The 21553-nt window shown below is 45.1% G+C and overlaps 1 protein-coding gene across 2 annotated transcripts; it reads right to left on the reverse strand.

Moving 5' to 3' along the window:
- Positions 1-1263: 1263 nt before the first annotated feature.
- On the reverse strand, positions 1264-21538 carry BTD (biotinidase). Of its 2 annotated transcripts, none has more exons than XM_006083675.3 (4): positions 21356-21538; positions 7268-7532; positions 3701-3850; positions 1264-2734 (listed from the first exon to the last, which is right to left on the reverse strand). In XM_006083675.3, the coding sequence occupies exons 2-4, from the start codon at positions 7514-7516 to the stop codon at positions 1565-1567; spliced, it is 1569 nt and encodes a 522-aa protein (XP_006083737.1). In that variant the 5' UTR covers positions 7517-7532; positions 21356-21538; the 3' UTR covers positions 1264-1564. The 2 variants fall into 2 exon arrangements, with proteins under 2 accessions (XP_006083737.1, XP_014306129.1); XM_014450643.2 differs by having other exon boundaries at positions 21467-21535.
- Between the last annotated feature and the right edge of the window lie 15 nt (positions 21539-21553).

Raw genomic sequence — 21553 nt, forward strand, 5'->3', positions numbered from 1 at the left:
CTGAAGATGTGACTCATTCCAGGCCTTTGTGGGACTAGCAGTGAGTCAGAAGTCAGCAGGGACTTCGCTTCTTCCCACACTGACTATTCAATGCGCAGTCCCCCAATGAGAGAAATGGGGCATAAGGAGGTTTCAATAGATGGTCCAAGGTCTGTGTGGTGAAGAGTAAACAGTGAGGCCAGGACAGTAACCTGGTCGGTCTGACTCTAGGATCTATGCTCTCTATTTTCCTGCCTAAAAGCTGGAAAAAGGCCGGGGCACTGCAGGAGGGTGAGGAAGAATTGTCATATTTTACCTTATATAATTGTGCATAGGCACACACTGTTTTTTTAAAACCTAATTTAAAAAGGGGAATATAACAAAATAGCTACAACACTGAAGAGGCAAACCACAGGCGGCTAATTATCCATCTTTAAAAATGATCCGTTTTCCACTTTAAAAATGATTGGAAACAGTTACTAGGCATAGAGTCAGATTGACTTTGAAATGTCAGATACAAATAATACAGAAATGAGTGGCCTAACAATGTCTTCACACACTGAATACAGTGGTTTGGCATCTGGAACTAAAATGTGGGAGGTCCTTGCTCTGTACCCGGTGGGCTCCCCCAAACACCTGCTGAGTGATTCAATAAATGAATGCTAAAGTGGGAGTTCTGGCAGTTCTGGCAACTTCTCTGCAAGAGGTACAGTGTCTCTCTGCTAATGGAAGGCGGTGGGGGGTTGGGGGTGGGGGAGGATTGAATTCTACCAGCTTTATTCCATCCTGCATGTTGGGCAACGGCAGGGCTCTTGACCAAAGCTAGCGTGATTTATTAAGGCCCCTGGAATCCCTGGGTGAGACACGTTGTGCAGAAAGAATCCGATTACTCACACCTTCCTACTGCTGCCCTTTCTTCAGCACTTTTTCCAGCCCCCCTCTCTCTGGGGCACTGCACTCTTTCTTCCAGTTACTGTGAGTCCTGCCGGACACCTTCCCTTTACGGTCAGAAAGGCAGATGTGAGAAAAACTTCCCTTCTGTTTTTAAAGGCTGCTTCAAAATCCACCCTTCTGGTGGCTCTGGTGTTAGCATTTCATCTGGATAGAATTTTGGCCGCCCAGAATGGAAAGAGGGCCCAGGGCAGCCTTTTCTAACGCAGCTTTTGCTTTCTTTGAGGGTTTGTTTCTTCCCTTAGAAAATGTTTGAGGCCTGTGAAATGCTTGTATGCCCTGGGTGTCACTGAACAATAAGAACAGGGAAACACACACACACTCCCCACTGCCTTGTGGATGTGTACAATATAAACCGGCATTTATTTTGTTTAACTCTCAACGCCAATTGTGTAAGGAGAGATTTGCTGGAGGAAGATGTGGCTTGGAAAAGATAAATGTGGGTAGAAAATACCAAAAAAAAAAAATGGCTTAATAATTTTCATGGAAGAGGAAGAGACGCTGGGGGAATCTGCCTCCCCTGTTTCTTCCCCCAGCTCCTAGGATGGGTAGAGGTGGTCCCAGTGCTGTGAGCCGTGGCCTGTGCGAGTTCAGGGCTGTCTAAGCGGTAGCTAGAGCCCAGCCCTCACTTTCCTTAGTCCCTCTCATACAGCCGCCCATAGAGGGCTGCCGTCACCAGGCCCGAGGACAGTCCACTCTTCCTCAGAAAGTAGTGGTCATTCTCCCAGCCCAGCTGGTCAGGGGCTTCCAGGGTCATCCCTGAGGTCAGAAACAGAGGAAAGATATAGGAAGTACTGAAGTTACCCCACAGGTGGAACTCAAACAACCCCGTGGCCTCCGTGATCTCCTGCCCACAGGTCTCAAAGCCGAGACCCCCACACTTGACCAGGGCGCACACTTGAACATAGTAAGTGCCGTGCACGGTGTGGAGGCCATCGAAGACCCCGAGGGCGTACAGCTCTTCGGACACAGTGGGCCTCTGGTAAAGTAAATGGCAGCAGAGGCCATTCGCACAGACTCGCAGGTAGCCCTCCTTGTCCCACACCGGGACCAGGGTGAAATTGTCATACATCATCTCGGCGTGAAACACGGGAGGGGCATTCATGTTCCATCTAGGGGCCCCATCACAATGGACTTCCTGAGAATCCTTCTCACAGTACGGATCGCCCGCCAAGAGTTTTAAAAATCTGCTATGGGATGGGTCCATTTCCTCTGTGGCATTCTCTGTACCGAGACCCTGTGGATTTTTGGCTACCCGGGCAATGATAAGGTGACCTGTGAAGTTCTCCGTGTCATGGTGCCAGATGGACTTCAGAGGCGTGTGTATGCCACTTCCAGTCATCCCCAGAGACGGCTGGTGGATGTTAGCAGCCAGCAAGTTGACACCGAAGGCTCTGGCGAAAGCGCTCTGAATCTGAATGGCTGCCAAGAGCGGGAGCTGGTTCATCCAGGCGGCCGGAAACACGACGTGCTTCACCTCGGGGTCTCGGAGGAGTTCGATGGCCGGGCGGAAGAACAATATATCAAAGCAGGTAAAGACGCCAAACTTGCCAGCAAAGGGGGTGTCGAAGATAATGTGGTCCACCTGGGGAGGGGTATCAAAAGCTGCCTCAAAGTAGAGGTTGTACTTGCGGTAGTGGTCTAAGAGGGTTCCGTTACTGCTGAACACGACGTTCGTGTTAAACTGGTATCTTCCATCCCGTGGGCACCCTGGGTCACTGCTATGACAAGGCTGCTTCGTCCCGAGGTTGGCCACCAGGAACATCCCTCCCTGGATGGCCATACAGCTCAGGTGCTGGAGGACCTGGAGGGGAAAATAAGGTATAAACGAATGTATAAGTAAATGGATTTTTTAACATTCTGCCTTTGGCCATATAATTTTAAAATAGAAAAGTACCTGTATTGTGTCCATAATATATAAAGAGCTATCATAAATCAATAAAAAGCAACCACTACTAAAATTGTACAAAGGATAAGAAGACCTCAGAGAAGAACAAATACAAATGGCCAACACACGTCTGAGAAGATGTTCAACCTTATTAGTACTAAGGAAATGCAAATTAAAATAATGAGGTTTTTTTTTTACCTTCATAAGGTTGGCAGAAATTCAAAAGGTTATTCTGTCTTACATGGACCAAAAGGTGGGAAAATAGGCACTCATACACTGTTACTGGGGATGTAAAGTGAAATAAAAATCTTTAAAACAATTAAAACTGTGCCTATCTTTCTGCTGAGAAATTTCATTTCTAGGACTCTCACCTTTCAGAAAAACTTAGACATGTTTACAAAAATATGTGTACAAGGATATTCATTGAGACACTCTTTATAATAGCAAGAGTTAAAAAAGAATAAGCATATAGCAGGTTAAAAAAAGGAAATCAATTATAAAACGCATAGAAAAGAACAGATAGAGTTGGATGCACATCAAATTGTTGATGGCAGTTTCTCGTGGAAGGAAAGTAGGATGAGGGTGTGGTGTAGTGAAGGCTGGCTCTCATTTCTTTATTTGCTCTATAAGCATATATTCGTGTATTTCTTGCATCACTGATAAACAGAACGATCCATAGATGAGTAAATGGCTCGTGATATCTGACATTCTTTAACAGGATGAATGTGTGGCACATGGAGTTTGGGGAGTTTGGGTTTCATTTTTTAGGATCCTAGGGTCTCCTTTCAGTCTCATTTCACATGTCTTGGCTCTTGGCCCCTGGCTCGGTTCATTTCTGGATGCCTTTGGCCGACTGAGAGGACGGCTGGGACACTCACACACCTCCGTGTCATTGAATCGGTGGGGCTCCAGGCATGGGTTCCACCTGACCAATGGGGGAGACGGCATGAAGTCCAAAAATGGGTAAATGGATGCTCTTGTAAAGTTGAATCCATGAATGCCATCTTCTGGAAACACTATAATCTGTACACCCTGTAAGTCAAAAACATCCAAGTATACAGTATGTTATCAGATCATGGGAAATACCACTTCATTCATTCGTTCGTTCGTTCATTCATCTGACAGCCATCAAGCAATTGCTGTATCCCAGGCAGGACCAGAGGTTACAAACCGGTGGCTGAACTCTCATCAGGGATCTTAGTCTTGGGGGAGCTGTCTCAGCCTAATTCTGAGGGAACAAAGACAAAGTCCTCTGGGAACAACCATGTACCTGGGGGCATGTCCAGGGAAGGAGGGTTGAAGGCAGCAGGGGTTTGACAAGCAAACAGTTAGGGGTTTGGAGTTCTTGGCGATGCAGTAGGAGATAGGGGCCAACTACAAAAGGCCATAATTATTGGGCTCATTCACGGATGTGGTAGCTCCAGTCCAGGAGTTTTTAACCTTTGCTGTGCACTGAAATCAGATGGAGAACTTCTGAAAAAGACTCCTGTGTCGGGGTGATGCTGGGGTCCACACTGAAGTCTGCTTCGACTGATTACGGATGGGGGCCTGGCAACAGTGTTTGTTTAAATGTTCCCAGGTGACTCTAAGGTGCAGCCAAGGCTGCGACCCACTGGGCTGGTGGGTAAGAGTCAAGCGCGTTGATTTCAGCGTAGAAACAAGGACTTGCTCTGACTTGCAACTCTCCAACTGGGCATCAGGAGGCTCCCTGCGGAACCCTGACCACACTACAAGCCTTTTCCCACAGCTGGAGACATCTGGGCTCCCTGTGATGCCTGCAGCAACCTACAAAACCCAAACAAGCTGGACAGCCCTCAGCTCTCAGTACAAGGGCCTCATGCTTCTGCTATTCTCCGCTTCCGTGGCTTCAAATGTCAAGCCTGGGATATTGCCCCAAAGTGAAAGGGGGGAGGAAGGAGAGGAGGCATGAATAATCAAAAATAATGGGCCATATGAGTCACTTATTTCTGGAATGCACTGAAAACTTTATACATTTTTTTTCGGGTTATAAAATTTTCAAAAGTTTAACGTTAGAAAACTTGGAAGACAGAAAATATAAAGTAAGAATTCACAATCCGGTGACATAAAGATACTTATTGTTAATATGTTGGCTAGTTTCATTCTCTCTCTGTGTGTGTCTAATTGAGATAAGTAAGAGTTTTCCATCTTGAATTTCTCACTTCATAAAACATCAAGACTACAAAGATACCTTAAAAATATCATTTGTAATGGCCATATTTAATTTAAGAGGACACCACAAGTCTATTCTCTATTATTGAAAGGTTGAATTGTTACCAATTTTTGTGATAAAAAGAAAACAGTGATGACCATCTGCATACAGGGTGTTCAAAACACTTCATGAATAATGAGTGTTGTACACAAATCTTTGATTGGATCTCTGATTATTTCTTTTATTGGATCTTTGATTATAAGTGAAATTACTATGTCAAGGGTAGGAGAAGTTGTATGTTCTTAACATACACTGCCAAGTAGCTTTCCAGAAAAATTACACCAATGGACACTCCTCCAGCAGAGTATGAGATAAATGTAAGGGAACATTTTCGCAAACTTGGAAATAAAGCAAGAGGAAGAATATAAGCCTTTCCAAGATACACGAGGGTACTAATTACCCTCATGCAAAGACTATTTCTCCAGTGAATGTACCACTGTTTGGCTTTGCTATTTAATAAAACGTTACGCTAAAGACCACAATTTTACTGCCCCGCAGGACAGTGGCCAGTTTTGTATCTATTGACAAATTCACGACCACATTCATCTGACTGACACACACTATTCTTGGTTAAACCAGCTTTATCATCTTAGAGTTCAAGAAAAGCTTTGACACATGTTCATTCTGTATTTATATGACTCATAGTTTTAACTTTTTGAAAATTATACTTGACTTCCTTTAGTAAAAACAAAACTTTGAGAGTATTGAATGGTTTTTTTAATGGAAAATGTCATTGAAGTTATGTATAGATATTAGATTAATATTAAAATTGAGCTGGATGTCCTGAGTACATATCTGCCAGGAATGAGAAGAGGAACCAAACCTGAGTTGGGGCAGAATGTTGGGCCTGATGTATTACCAGTCCTTTGTAGGACCGTTTAGGAAGTAGGTAACATTCCTGACAAGTGACTTGAGCACCTTTCTGATAACTCAATGAGATCAAGAACTCCTGAGGAATTACGGTTGCCAACCCAGGAGACTGACCAGCCTAATATCTCTAAGCTGGACTCCTTTTCATCCCGACCTGTGGGACGGGAGCTCTGGGCCATGGAGGATGTTTAAGGAGAAACCGGATGTCAGGTTGGGAAGAATAGAGAGGAGTGTCACCCATCAGAAGTTGCACCAGGTCTCTAAGCTCCCTTCCAACATTAGTTGTGTGTGTGTGTGTGTGTGTGTGTGTGTGTGTGTGTGTGAGTTCGCGCGCTCGCATGCCTTGTAGGCTAGAATTTTTCAACGTAGTCACAGAGAGTGCTGTCCAGGCAGTCCTGTCCACCCTGACCCGAGACAGGGACCGTCTGGGGCAGGACCTGTTGGCATGACTGGTCTGTCCCCTAAACTCACAGACACAGGGGCATTCTTCTCACGTGGAGGCGGAACAGGGCTTCCTCCAGCAGCTGGGCTTCCCACCCCACCAACAGGGTTCACCCCAAACTTCCCTTTGGTTATGGGTTTCCCATCAGGGCATTTTCTTATAGTAACATCTGGCACCGACATTTCCCTCTGCCCCACCCTTCCTGGCAGGCGCTGGCAGCGCGGGCCAAGCAGGAAGCCTCCACAAAGGCTGGCACCGAGCTCCCTTTGTGCCTCTGGGCTCAGTTCTGTCTGCACTGCGTTCTCAGGACTGTTCACGGTCTGGCCCTGAGACCAGAAATAAACCCCAAACCATCTGAAGGCAGCAAACAGCGGTTCTGTGGATGCCTCCTATGTCAGGGCAACACTGAATGCCTCAGGGGGCAGGACACGCCACTGTGCCTGGTGGTTTTCAGATTTCCTGCACATCAGAATCCCCTGGGAAGCTTTAAAAATCCCAAGGCCCAGCCCGCCAGCCCATAGCCCATCCAACTCTGCAGGCGGGGACCCAGGCACCCACACTTGTTTAAAACCGGCCGGGCAATTCCTCCACTCAGCCACACTCCAGACCAGGGACCCAGCCCCGGCTTCTGAGACTTGCAGTGAAAAGCACCGCCCAGGGATCTTGCTAACACGTAGGTCTGATTCAGCGGGTCTGGGACGGGGCCCACATTCTGCCTGTCCCACAGGCTCGGAAGGGCTGCTGCTGCCGCTGGTCCGCAGACCACTCTCTGAGCAGCCACACTCGCCCACTTTCTGCTTCAGCCGCCTTTGCAGAGGGGCTGCAGGAACCCCTGACCCAGGGCTGAAGGGCAACTCCCCTGGTTCTGGGAGACAAGCTAAGGCTCTGCCCCGGGAGCACGCCTTGCCTTTTGGGCTGCAGTCATCACTTGCTGCTCATAGATGTCCAGGTTCTGGTTCATCAGCTCCAAGGCCTGCTTGCGGCTGGTGAGAGCTAGAGGGTTTGGACTCGAGATCAAATGGTGCTCGTACACCGCGGCCACGTACTGTTCTTCGTCGCCATCCTCCACCACGCCGCGCTCCCGGGTGTGGGCTCCCAGGGCCACCGCGTAACAGCCGCAGAGGAGAAGAGCGAGGGGACTGCAGGCTCCAGACATGATGGAGACCGTAAATCTGGAATGTAATGAGGCCCGGGGAAAACAGCTGAATAAAGAATCCTGCCAGGAACTTCGCTTTTGCAACTGTGATTTATTAATTCCCAGCAATTAACCTCACCCGCCGTGGTGCTGCCGCTCAAAGAGTTTGTTTCATGTTCCTAATAAAAGGGTATGTGTTTCTCTCCAAACACGTCGCTGTGTTTAAAATGGCTCGCTGTGTTAACAGTCTGGTTTTAGAACATTTCCAAAACAGACCCAGTGTCTGCGTCACTAATCTCTCCTCTGGCTGCACACTTACATTTTGGGCAACAATAATTATTCCGATTGTTTCACATGATTCTGTGACATATTCCACATCCCACAGCCTGCCCTTTATGCACACAAGCATACTACAGGTCCATCACCCGTACCAGCTATGACTGTCGTGATTCTAATAACACAGCTTGGCTTTCCTAGTTGTAAAAACAGAGTGGATTAACATTCTCCCTGCATTCCTTTGGTTAGTAATGAATATGAAAGGTAAGGCTCCCTTTACTCAGCATCACATTCTTTACTTGATGCAGAGAAACTGCTGAATTCCACATGTATGCCAGGATGGACTCTGTTATGAATAGACTAGAGGCCCGGTGCATGAATTTGTGCATGGGTTGGGTCGCTCGGCCTGGCCGGCAATCAAGGCCTATGGGGGGGGGGGGGAAGGGACCATGGGAGGTTGGCCTGCCGCCCCCCCCCCCCAAATCGGGGCCTGGGGGGTGGGATCACGGGAGTTTGGCCACCCGGCCCCCTGATCGGGGCCAATGCGGGGGCCGGTTGGCTGGGGGGGGGGCCCATGGGAGGTTACCCACCCACCCAGGGGTAGCGTGGGGGGGGGGGGGCACAGGAGGTTGGCTGTGGGAGCACACTGACCACCACAGGTAGCTCCTGCATTGAACGTCTGCTCCCTGGTGGTCAGTACGCGTCATAGCGACTGGTCAACTGGTTGTTCCGGTCGTTTGGTCGTAATGTTCACTTAGGCTTTTATATATATAGATAACAAGAAGTCTCCCAACCACACCATGACTTTTTCCTCCTTGAACTTGACAACTGCCATTGCCCATCATCACTTCTCAACCTCTGTCTCTGTGACTCTAAAACTCTTGCTGGAAAGCATACTCATTTGGAAAAAAAAACACCTTTTGTAGTGACAAAAGTGCAATTTTCTAGAAAATAAACTAGAATTTTCTAGAAAGTGAACTTAGCTTTGTAGTTCCTACCATAAGAGATTAAAAGTAAATTATAAATTGTGTCACTTACAATGACACTTCTGTGTACCTTTTTTCCCAAAAAAATAGGAATTTTTATTTCTCCCCCCCCCATATTGATTTTATTGGGGTGACACTGGTTAACAAAATTATACAGGTTTCAGGTGCACAATTCCACAATACATCATCTGTACACTGTATTGTATGTTTACCACCCTAAGTCAGGTCTCCGTCCATCACCATTTAGCCTCTCTCCCTTCCCCCAAATCCCTCTCCCTCCCCCCAATCACCACACTGTCCATTATGTGTTACTAAGTGTTTTAACGTGTAGAGTCCAATTCTGCCTTGAAAATCAGCCTGGCCTCAGCTGGAGCCCCACCCTCGGGGCACGATTCACCCAGTGTTGTGCCAAGGCCCAGCCACATGCTCTGGGGAGATGTGCTGGGGCTGACCAACTGCCCAGGAATCCGGATTAAACACCAAGAGAACAAAGACAAATCGGGGAATCATACTGCTGCTCTTTCAAAATGAAATGATGCCCTGCCCAAGTTTGACTCATAATGCCTGTGTTTGCATTTCAAAACCAAATTGTCCAGGCTGCAAATTTCTTTTTTTTTTCTTCTTAAACGTTCCAGAATCAAAAGTAACCATAATTATTTTCAGCAACAGAACAAGGACTAGGGATGCTCAGTTATTATCCTCAGAAAATCAAATACTTCTCCAAATAAGGCATTCTGCCCCCCAACCCTGCCCCCTCTCACTCTGTTGCTTCTTTCCCCAGGGAATAAATGTACCATCCAAATACCAAACCCCAGGACTTGTTGCCATTCATCTGGGACACTGTCCACAATGTTTTAAGATCAGAACAAGGGGCCTTTGAGTGAGCAGTCACGGGATTTTGAGTAGAAACAAAAGTATAATTGAAAAGCTTTCTTATCTAAATTTTGCCTCAGAAGACCAGCAAAGAATAATTTTTAAAGTCTCACAATCTATTTTCCATTCCATCTCTGCTTTCATAATGATGATAACGGGGAGTGGTTTGGGGGGAAAACTTGCATTTTCAAAGTCATAGTCACAATATTTCTAAAGTATAAGGCTATGGCCTCACTAAGAACTGGGGAAACTGAGGCTGGGGTGTGTGTGTGAGAAGGCATTCGAACCAGCGCCTGATGGAGTCCCTGGGGCCAAGACTGGCGCTCACAGCAGCCCCCTTTCTCAACTAAGAGCTGTTACCACAGGTCTGGGAACACGGAACATTTGTTGAAGTCTCACAGCCTTGCAAGCCAGCAAAACAAGGAAACTGTGGAAACAGCAAGATATCACATTACTCTCTAGCTTGAGAAAATAAAATCTAGCTTATTTGCAAAAGGAGCCAGGCAGGAGAGCAGTAAGTGGCACTTACTTGTGCGTGAACAGAGGTGGGTGATAATAAGAGGTTATGCAGATTCAACCAGGTATTCATGTTTGAAAGAAGCAAGCTTAATGAGGTAGGCGAGAATGAGTAATTACAATAAAAATAGGAATAACGGTTTGCCTTTCTGAAGAGTGGGGAAATAGCCAATTGCTGCCATTTTAACCAAATTTGCAAATGCTGGTTTTCCCTCTTTATTTGACCCTACAGGACCGTCTCAGGAAAAACCAAACAAGGACGAGGCAGGGACTCCTTTGAAGGACACAGCAGGTGGGACTGGAATGGACAGTTTCCAGTGGTTGCCAGATGCTGGCTCATGACGCCTGCACAGTGGGCTGGGGATGAGGGGGCTTCCTGGGAACAAGGGGGCTCTGGAAAGTCATGAGGTTCTTGGAGAGCCAGCAACCGATCCACCTTTAGAGCTGGCCAGAACCTGGACCATAAACAAGATGGTCGCGAGAAGTATGTGCTTGTCTATACAGGTAGCTGTGCTCCCTTTGCATTGGAGGGCACCTGACAGGTGAGACTGAACTTCGGGAAGGGTCCAGCATGAAGGCACCATTGAGGTGACCTGCGCTTCCACACCCTGCTTGACATGCTCTGGGATGGGGGCATCGGCCTGTGAGATGCCCTGAGTCCCACTGCTAGGAAACAGCAGCGCCAGGAGGGCTCATGTCTGACATCCATGGGGCACCCGACTGTGTGCCAGATACAGAGGCAGGTGTCAGGGATACAGCAGTGAACAGGCCCAGCCTCTCCTCGTGGAGCGCCTGCTCTGGATGTACGGAAAGACGGACAACCACAACCAAATAAGTATCTAGTGGGCCAGATGACCAATGCAGAAGACAGTGAAGGGGGAGGAAGGACCTGGCTTGAATGAGGAAGTTTTAATCAGTATGGTCAGGGAAGGCCTCAATGAGAAGGTGATGCCTGAAGAAGGTGAGAGAGGAGGCCATTTGGATGCCTGGGGAAGAGTGTCCCACTTGGAGCAAATGGCTCAGTCAACCCATGTGTAATCTTCCTGGGGAGGTTCAAGAAACAGCAAGGAGAACAGTTGGCTGGAGCCCAGGGACCAGGGGAAGGCAGCAGAAAATGAAGTCAGAGGGAGAAATAACAGGGGACCCCTCCCTGGCCTCCACACACCTCCCTGCAGCTGCCTCTGCCCTCTTTGTTCTCATCTCAGTAGAAGGACAGGTGAGACCCAGTTAAAGCCTGAGTCAGTCATGACGCTCCTCTGCTCAGAATTTCGCAGGCCTCCCCCTGCCTGCAGAGTGAAAACCTGAGACCTTCCAGCGTGCCAAGAGGAAAGATGAGGCAGACAGAAAATCCCTGATGGATGGGAAGAGATCTTCTGGAGTGCCATCTTTAGCAAGCATCCGGATCTTTCAACTGCCCTACAGAGGCCTCTGTTTCTCATTTCAGAATGGAAAGTATTCCCCCAATACTAATCCTAACCAGGAAGGTTTCTGTGATCTAGAAGGAAAAAAAAACTAAAAACAAAGTCTAAATCACATGGAAATCTATTTTTCAGAAATTTGGTAACATGTCAATTACCAGATATTTTTACACCCAAGGAGCTTCTTTCCACCTTAAGTGACTCATCCTGATAATTAGCTGTTTCCTTCCTAGCCACTCTAGTACAATAGTGCCTTTTGCAATAAAATGAGAGGATTATTATTAAGGTATTCTTAATAAGATAATTTCAGAGGCAGGGATATATATTTAAAGATTATAAATAGACCTATTGATCCTGTTAACAAAAGAACTTGTCACTCTACTTGTCGGGGAGAGTAACGATCCCTCCTTGGGAAAGGAGGCAGGCAAAGTCGGCAGAGGAAATGTCACATCCTCTGGGACAAGGCCTGAGTAAGTCATTAGTAATCAGCTGGGTGTATGTTTCCATGTCTGTCAGACAGGAAGCCAAGAAAAACACTGTTCTACACCTATTCTCATGAATTTTGTGATTTCCATGTTCAAGTCCTTTTACATAAGGAGGAGAAATAATATCCATCCCCTTCGAATTTACATAATGAATTGAAAGAAATCCCAAAAGAGATCTTTCATTTCCTAGAAAGCCTCTTGTTTTCTTCTTCTCCCTGCTGGCAGTGTTAGACATGAACTCATCCATTGCCGGAAGCCGGTCCATCCTTGCTGCTTGACACAGTCGCTGCAGGGAAGAAACATCTGCACAGCATATGTTTCAAGGGACCTGGCGTATATGGCATACTGTTCTTAATATGTTTGCTCCCCTACTTAGCGCTATATGCTTTAACCAAGGTCACCTCTCCAAGAAAGGTTGTTTCCCCTGGTGGGGATTTTTCCCTGGAGTTAGGGATTAACAGGACTAAGGAAGGGAATAAATCAGTAAAACCCCTTAACAAAGTGCCAGGCGGGTAGTTAATCACTTTAACTACGAACAATCACGCTTAAACTACATAATCTTTACTCAGGATAATCTCCTTCAGTTACTTCCTTGAAGCTTAACAGAACAATAGAGTAGTGACCTTGGAATGGAGATAACAAATGCCCTAACCTTTGGAATAAATGCCCTAACCTTTGGAATAGAATGGATAGGATTAAAATCAACTGGTATAAATACAGATGTAACAGGAGAATAAAGACAGAACCTGGCTGGAGAACCTAAAGAGAGAACCTGGCTATGCTGATCAACTGAACGCTGTCTCCATGTCATTCCTTCTTCGCTGACTCCGTCCACACCTTTGGGAACCCCTGGATCTGCTGGGGCAGGACCCCAACAATCCATGACTGTCTCCTAGAACAAGAAGTCCCACAATGGTTCTTGCTTTAAGAGCTTTGTGCAAACCCACCCACCACCAAGACTCTTTTTTTAATTTTTTTATTTAAGAAGCAGAGACTCTCCTTGCCGCTGTTGGTATGCAAGTCCCACATCAAGCCTGCATTTTTTAAAATATATTTTATTGACCTTATACAGAGAGAAAGGGAGAGGGATAGAGAGTTAGAAACAGCGATGAGAGAGAAACATCGATCAACTGCCTCCTGCACACCCCCTACTGGGGATGTGCCCACAACCAAGGTACATGCCCCTGACCAGAATCGAACCTGGGACCTTTCAGTCTGCAGGCCAACGCTCTATCCACCGAGCCAAACCGTTTAGGACACCACCAAGACTCTTGATGTCTTAGTGGGATATGTCAAGTGTGAGTGGCAACTGATGATGAGGTTGAACTCACAAGAAACAGTGAACAAGTTACCAAGCCTCTCAGTTAAACTGGTAACTTGTGATTTCACCTTTTTAAAAATTCCAGCTATTTATTTATCTTGGAGAAAAAAAGAGTGATATGCAGAAGTATAACTTTGGACCAGGCCTTTGTCTTCAGGCCTGTTTCTGCTCTGTTGGCTAGAGTAATTTGTCTTAGAGCACTACATGAGCAATCAAGGGATCATGACTCTTGAACGTAAACATGTCATCCTTCTTTTCTCAAATGGGAAATTATCTTCATAACTTAAGTCAAACAAAACCTTTCCCTGAAATGCCCAGGTGTTGAATGTAAGAAGGCTCTTTTTCATTTTGTGCAGACAGAAAAAAAGCCCCAGCTGAGAAGGATTCTATAGGTTTGCTACTGCCACCCCGTGGACAAACTGAGTGTCATTAATCCAAGAACCACAATAGCAGAGGGATTCTTAAACAATAAATGGATGGCTTTTCCCCTCCTTTCTAATATGTCAGCTATCTCTTTTACAGTGAAAACTAACAAACAAAACAAACAGAAAACATTTGACTTTCAAAGATTCACATCTCATAAAAGCTGTTTTCTATTTGCCACATTCCCAAGACCTATTGCATAAATTTGTTGTGATTTCTTATCTTATAGTCATGCACCCCAAGGATGTGGCTAGAGTACACGGCGATGCAACCCCCAACACTGTTACAGACAGCGCGTGCATGGGGAAACCTGGCTAAGTTAAGGGAGCTAGCGGGACAAAATTCTATATTGATGCCACATTGCATTTTGTATGTTACATGTTATTGTTTTTAAGCCATTTTGACATCTCGTTTTATCTTCCTGCCACATAAAGCAGTGAAAGCAGATGGTAAAATCCTATCTTTATGGTGAGAGAATGCTCCAGGACTGATTAGTGGTGAGAACAGACGAGACAGGCTCCTGGTGCAACCCTCCTAGCACATGTTGAAGAACGGGGGTCATTTATCAGTCTAACCTTCAAAGACCACCATGGAGTCTTCAACGCAGCTGGCAGAATTACAGAAATTCAAAGTGGCACTCTAAGGGAAATTCCAGGTGGTCAAACCAGAGCAGGGCTTCTCAAATGCAGGCTTGACATTGGGTCCCTGGAGGGCGTGAACAGCAGGTCCCTGATCCTCATGCCCAGACATTATGATTCAGCAGGTCTGGGGTAGGACCTGGGAAGATGCATTTTCTAACACATTCCCAGGTGAGGCTGATGCTGATGCTCCCAGCCTCGGGTCACACTTGGAGGACACTGGGCTGGAGGATAAAGGCATGCAGAACCTACATTCTGACTCCTATCTTTCCCTCACATCAAAGAAAAACCTGCATCTAAACCAGCGGTGGGCAAACTACGGCCCGTGGGCCGGATCCGGCCCGTTTGAAATGAATAAAACTAAAAAAAAAAAAAAAAAGACCGTACCCTTTTATGTAATGATGTTTACTTTGAATTTATATTAGTTCACACAAACACTCCATCCATGCTTTTGTTCCGGCCCTCCGGTCCAGTTTAAGAACCCATTGTGGCCCTCGAGTCAAAAAGTTTGCCCACCCCTGAAAACCATCACCTTTATTGCCCACATGCCTCTCCAATAGGGTTAATACAATGTGGGCAGATTTCAGTGTTTCCACCATCTCTAGTGAAAATGAGCAGCAAAGTATTTATACTAGGGAGGAGAAATCCCCCCACCTCACTCCCAAATTTGATCCAGGTCAGTTAAAGGACGCAGAGCTCATCTCTGCCTTGACAGGAATCTCTCTGTAGAACCGCTTGTTACACCAGTAACATCTGTTTAAATAAAGTTCCTGATTAAAAAAAAATAAAACAGGAGTAGCTGGTAGATAGTCTATTAGACCCTTTCCTTCCTGCTGTCCTTAAAGAATCAAGCCACGAGGAGTTCTACAGCTGCAAGAAAATTCTTCTTCCATCAAGCAGTTGAGCCCAGGAAAGGACAGCCTCCGATGAGGCTGTCTCCATATTTTTTTTTTATCTCATCTTTTGTTTCTTCTTTGACCCAGTCATTTTTAGTAGTATGTTATTTAATCTCCACATATTTGTGGGTTTAATTACTTCCTTTTTACAGTTGATTTCTAGTTTCAAGGCTTTGTGGACAGAGAATATGCTTGGTATAACTTCAATCTTCTTGAATTTGTTGATGCTAGTTTTGTGACCCAACTATGTGCACTGGAGAAGACTGTATAATCTTATATTCTGGGATGAAAGGTTCTGTAAATGTCAATTATGTCCATTTGATCTAGAGTTTCATTTAAGGCTGATAGTTCTTTATTGATTTTGTTTTGTTGGTATGTCTAAAGCTATCAATGGAATATTAAGGTCTCCAACTATGATTGTGTTTTGATCTGTTTCTCCATTTAGTTCTGTGAGTAGTTGTTTTATATATTTCAGTGCTCCCTACTTGGGTGCATATATATTAAAAAGCATTATGTTTTCTTTCTTTCTTTTTTTTAAAAGTAAGTCTTCATTGTTTAGATTATTACAGTTGTTCCTCTTTTTTCTCCCCATAGCTCCCCTCCACCCAGTTCCCCCCACCCCATCACCTCACCCCCCCATTGTCCTCGTCCATAGGTGTTCGATTTTTGTCCAGTCTCTTCCCACAGCCCCCACACTCCATTCCCCCAGAGAATTGTCAGTTCATTCCCTTTCTATGCCCCTGATTCTATTATATTCACCAGTTTATGCTGTTCATCAGATTTTTTATTCACTTGATTTTTAGATTCACTTGTTGATAGATATGTATTTGTTGTCACTTTGTTGTTCATAATTTTTATCTTTACCTTTTTCTTCTTCTTCCTCGTCTTAAAGAATACCCTTCAGCATTTCATATAATACTGGTTTGGTGGTGATGAACTCCTTTAGCTTGTTCTTATCTGTGAAGCTCTTTATCTGACCTTCAATTCTAAATGATAGCTTTGCTGGGTAATCTTGGTTGTAGGTTCTTGCTCTTCATCACTTTGAATATTTCTTGCCATTCCCTTCTGGCCTGCATAGTTTCTGTTGAGAAATCAGCTGACAGTCGTATGGGTACTCCCTTGTAGGTAACTGTTTTTCTCTTGCTGCTTTTAATATTCTCTCTTTGTCTTTAGCTCTTGGCATTTTAATGATGATGTGTCTTGGTGTGGTCCTCTTTGGATTCCTTTTGTTTGGGGTTCTCTGTGCTTCCTGGACTTGTAAGTCTAGTTCTTTCACCAGGTAGGGGAAGTTTTGTGTCATTATTTCTTCAAATAGGTTTTCAATATCTTGCTCTCTCTCATCTTCTGGCACCCCCATAATTCGGAGGTTGGTACACTTGAAGTTGTCCCAGAGGCTCCTTACACTATCTTCATATTTTTGGATTTTTTTTTCTTTTTTCTTTTCCGGTTGGGTGTTTTTTGCTTCTTTGCATTTCAAATTTGACTTGATTCTTGGGATCCTCTATTCTGCTGTTGGATCTCTGTATATTATTCTTTATTTCAGTCAGTGTATGCTTAATTTCTAATTGGTCCTTTTTCATATCCTTGAGGGTCTCACTAGATTTCTTGGAGGTTTCTAGAAGATTCTTGAGTAACCTTATAACTGTGGTTTTAAACTCTATATCCAGTAGTTTGCTTTCCTCCATTTCTTTCATTTATGACATGTTTCTTTGTCTCTGCATTTTGGCTGCTTCCCTGTGTTGACAGAGTGGCTTTCTGTGCTAGGTGTCCTATAGGGCCCAGTGGCTCAGCCTCCCCAGTCACCTGAGGTGGATGCTCTTGGTGCACCCCTTTGTGGGCTGTGTGCACAGTCTTGTTGTATTTAAGCCTTGATTGCTGTTGGTATCACTGGGCAGAATTGACCTCCAGACCAATTGGCTGTGAGGACCAGTTGTGTCTACAATGGGAGAAATGCTGTGCTGGAAACACCCTTATGGGGCAGGACTGGCTTCAGTGGGGCTTTGGTGCCCACTGATTCTGCCCCCTGAGTGTGTCTCTTATGGATCTGAAGAGTTGTAATCTGGTGTGGTCTCACTTTGACCACTGGGTACACTGGCTCTTGGATCTCCAAGGAGGTGAAAAGTCAGCCACTGCCTGAGGCCACCCAGCAGGAGCTACAGAGAGATCTGCAGATCCTTCCCTCTGGCACCTGGGACCCGGGCTTCCCTCACAGCCCCGGCTTCCTCTGCTAGGTCGTCCAGAAGGATGTCTGGTCTAATTAGCATATTATGCTTTTATTATTATAGATTTTATTATATTATTTATTATATTATATTTATGTTTATATTTCATACAACATATTTCCTAATGTGCCATTTTTAATGTTGGTTTTAAAAATAGTGTTCTACATAAAGTTCCTGTTTTCTTTTTGTTTGCATTTAAGATATTTCATTTCAGTTTTCTCTCCTATTTCAGCCATTCTATAATGTATCACAAAATCTCTAGTTCATTTCATTTGATAGCCCAACACTTCATGTTTTTTACAGCTGCATAGTATTCCATTGTGTAAATGTACCATAGCTTCAAAAAAATTGTTTTTCTTGATTTCGGAGAGTAAGGAAGAGGGAGAGAGAAACATCAATGATGAGAGAGAATCATTCATCAGCTGCCTCTTGCACGCCCCCTATTAGGGATCGAACCCAAAACCCGGGCATGTGCCCTGACTGAGAATCTAACTGTGACCTCCTAGTTCAGAGGTCGATGCTCAACCACTCAGCCACACCAGCTGGGCCAAACATATCACATTTAATAAAATGTTTGTGAGACTACTTTTCACACGTAATTATTTTCAAATAATTACGAGGACTTTTAGTGTCTTTCATACACTGAAAATAAGACATACCATCATAATTTGGGGGCCTAAGGAGTTACCACCTGTAGAGCTCCCTGTTTTAAATCTTTAGAGAATATATTTTCTCCAGGTGATAGAGTAGGCAGTTAGATAGGCATGAGCAGAGCAGGACCAATAGGCCAGGTATGGAATGTCACCAAAGCCAAAAGTCCTTGGAGCCTAGCAATGGGCAAAACTGGGAAAATAAGTATTATAGTCTAGTACCTTACCCACAGAGTGACTTCTCCTCCCCTAGAATGTTGCGAGTCATGTAGTTTAGACACCCTTAGAGAAGGAACAAAGAGCTGGAGAATAGTCTTATAGACTTCCATACAAGCCTGTGCACCACCACTCCCTTACGCATTAAGTACTCAGGACAATGAGGTTCTGGTCAGCATCAAATAACCTTAGGAATAACGCCTCTGGTCTGTTGACCACAGAGACAGAGTTTTGATCAAACTAGAGATAACAACTGGGCCTCAGTTGTATTTCAGCTCCAGGCCCAGAGAAACAGCAAGGCCAGGTGGGGTGATGCCATTGCTGACATCAGGACCAGCTGTGATGACTAATAACCTGCCTCGGTACTGACCAATCAGAGACCATGACCCTGAAAGGATATGCCTGGAAAACTGATGAATATTCTATTGAGATCATCCCTTGAGACCTTCCCTGAAATTCCTGCCCTTCGAAAACAGATAAAAACCCTCAAGGCAAGGGACTGAAGGTGCACTCTTTTCTTCCTTTCTTCTTTCTTTCTTTCTCTCTTTCTCTTTCTCTCTCTCTCTCTCTCTCTCTCTCAAAAGCTCTTCACTTTCACCCCTTTCTTCCCTCAGGCATGTACCTTTGCTTTCTTTTTCCTAACCTCATAAGGCCCTTCTTTTCCTCTGAAACTTATTTCCTGAGTCCATGCAGCCCAACTGGTTCACTTCTTCCACCTCTGTGACTTTCTAAATAAACTTGCATTAGAGTTCTATGCTCTAAATGCTTTCTTAGCTGAATTCAAGGATAGAGGCCTCACTCTGCCATTAACACAGGCACGATATTTTCAGTTCTTACGAAATTGCCTGGTTGCTTGGATATCCCTTCACCCAGATGGGAGAAAATCACCAAATAACTCTTTCATAATCTCAGTTCCAGAACCCACAAATAGATTAATCGATATGAAAATTCTGATGACTGGCTCTGCTCTTTGGAGAGCGTGTTGGCATTATGTTAGCCTTTAAAAAAAATTTAAACTTATTTCTCTTTTGACTTTTTTCCATCAATAAAGAAATTAATAAACAAAACAAAACAAATAAAAACTCAATAAAATACCCAACAAAAGAAAACTATCTGTGAAAGTAATAAAGAATGTGGCTAATCCTTACAAAGTCTGCACAAATGGCCTTGGACAAATTACAAAATAATTCTGAAATGTTGTCATTATAATTAGATTGAAAGGAGTTGCTCCCAGTGCCTGCTACTCCTGCAGGTAGTACTCGCCTCATTCTGCTGAATCATCAGGCCCAAGTGAACAGTGGAACTTTGCCCTGAATTGAAAGGTGTAAAGGTGAAAGCAAATTTCAACAGTCTCGCTGACCTTTCCCTGTGCTAAAGGGCAGAATCCTTTTGCAAAACCAGTTAATCTAAAATCAGGGGATTTATTCCAACTCATAGTTGGAGTGATTCTATCAGTAATTCTTTTGACACCCAGGATCCCTTGAACTGATTACCATCTACACAGTCTGTGCTGTTAATGCCAAACCAGTCTTGAATTAACCAACAGTCCAAATTAATCAATAGTATTACTTTGGTAACAGGCAATCATACATTTATTTTATTTTTCCTTTATTTTAGAGAGAGAAGAAGGGAAAGGGGGAAAGAGAGAGAAACATAGATGTGAGAAAGAAACATCGATCGGTTGCCTCCCATATCTACCCCAACCAGGGATCAAAACCTAAGCCTGGGTATGTACCCTGACTGGGAATTGAACCCTCAACCCTTCAGTGCACAGGATGACATTCCAACCAATTGAGCCACACTGGCCAGGGCAGGCAATCATACATTTACTTATTATCTCATTTCTCCAGTATGAGTACAGAGCTAGTGTTCTCAAGTTGGGATGCAAATCAAAATAAGAGAGCAGGTTTAAAACACTCCACATCCTCAAGTATTTTTGAGTTCCACTCTTTGTGAATGAAGACTGTTACTGAGCAGATGGCCTAATGACCCTGAGTCCACAGCCTAAGAAATCGTACATTGCAAGCATCCTTTTTCATTCAACAATGTGTTTTAAAAGGTTATCAGATGCAGGGGCTGGTTGTAAATAGGGAATGAACCTAAGAATTATGAAAACCCACATATACTGACTTTGGAACGACAAGAGTGGAGAGAGAAGACAAGAGTGGAGAGAGAAATGTGGGTTTGAGAAAACAATGGTCAAAAGTAACTAGATTCTTATCTGTTGGGGCACAAGGGAATAGGGCACAAGACTGGGAGTCTGAAGCATGGTCTGGGTCCAACGGCTCTGGATAAGTTACTTTACCTCCTGCTTTTTAACACTGTCCTCATCTACAATACTGGGGTAAAGGGTGCTCGTCCGTCTACTTACGGATTTAATGAACGTGTGTTACGATGCTTCACAGACTGCAGCCACAAAATTATGAAAGAAGGCATATATATTAATAACGCATGTAAATAACCTAGAACAGCCCTAACCGATTTGGCTCAGTGGATAGAGCATGGGCCTGCTGACTGAATGGTCCCAGGTTTGAATCCGGTCAAGGGCATGTACCTTGGTTGCGGGCACATCCCCAGTAGGGAGTGTGCAGGAGGCAGCTGATCGATGTTTCTCTCTCATCGCTGTTTCTAACTCTCTATCCCTCTCCCTTCCTCTCTGTAAAAAAAAAAAAAAAAAAAAAAAAAAAAATCAATAAAATATATTAAAAAACAAAAAACAAAAACCTAGAACACAGGATGAGAAAGCGGGACTACAAGATCCAGCAACCACTTTGCCTAACCCTAGAACCCGCCTGGTCCCAGCAGCCTTTGCGGCGGGGGCGGGGCCAGGAACGCGCGCCGCGCCACGCCCCCTCCCCCGTCCTCCTTCGCCGGGACTGCGTGGGCCCGAAACGCGAGCATCGGTCCTTGCGGGGAGGCCTCCGAGTTTCGGTTTCTTACCTGCTCGGCAGAGGCCGCAGCCTCCCGAATACCCTGCCTTCCAACAGCGACCCCGGGAATGGAGGGACGTGCAGAAGGTCCCAGTCGGAGAGAGCATGTAGTAATACTCACGCTTCCCCCAGAGCGCGGACTAACTCCAGCCCCGCCTCTTCCGCCCGGCTATTTAATGCTGCGGGTTGCCCTCCTCCTGTCAGTCAG

The sequence above is a fragment of the Myotis lucifugus genome, unplaced genomic scaffold (genome assembly GCF_000147115.1).
Source record: "Myotis lucifugus unplaced genomic scaffold, Myoluc2.0 scaffold_8, whole genome shotgun sequence".
Lineage (NCBI taxonomy): Eukaryota > Metazoa > Chordata > Mammalia > Chiroptera > Vespertilionidae > Myotis > Myotis lucifugus.

Excerpts from the sequence above, each read along its gene's own strand:
- BTD (XM_006083675.3), bottom strand. The coding sequence starts at position 7,516 with ATGTCTGGAGCCTGCAGTCCCCTCGCTCTTCTCCTCTGCGGCTGTTAC. Across the intron at positions 3,851-7,267 it reads TGATGACTGCAGCCCAAAAG|GGTGTACAGATTATAGTGTT; the intron begins GCAAGGCGTGCT and ends TTTGACTTACAG. Across the intron at positions 2,735-3,700 it reads ACCGATTCAATGACACGGAG|GTCCTCCAGCACCTGAGCTG; the intron begins GTGTGTGAGTGT and ends TTTCCCCTCCAG.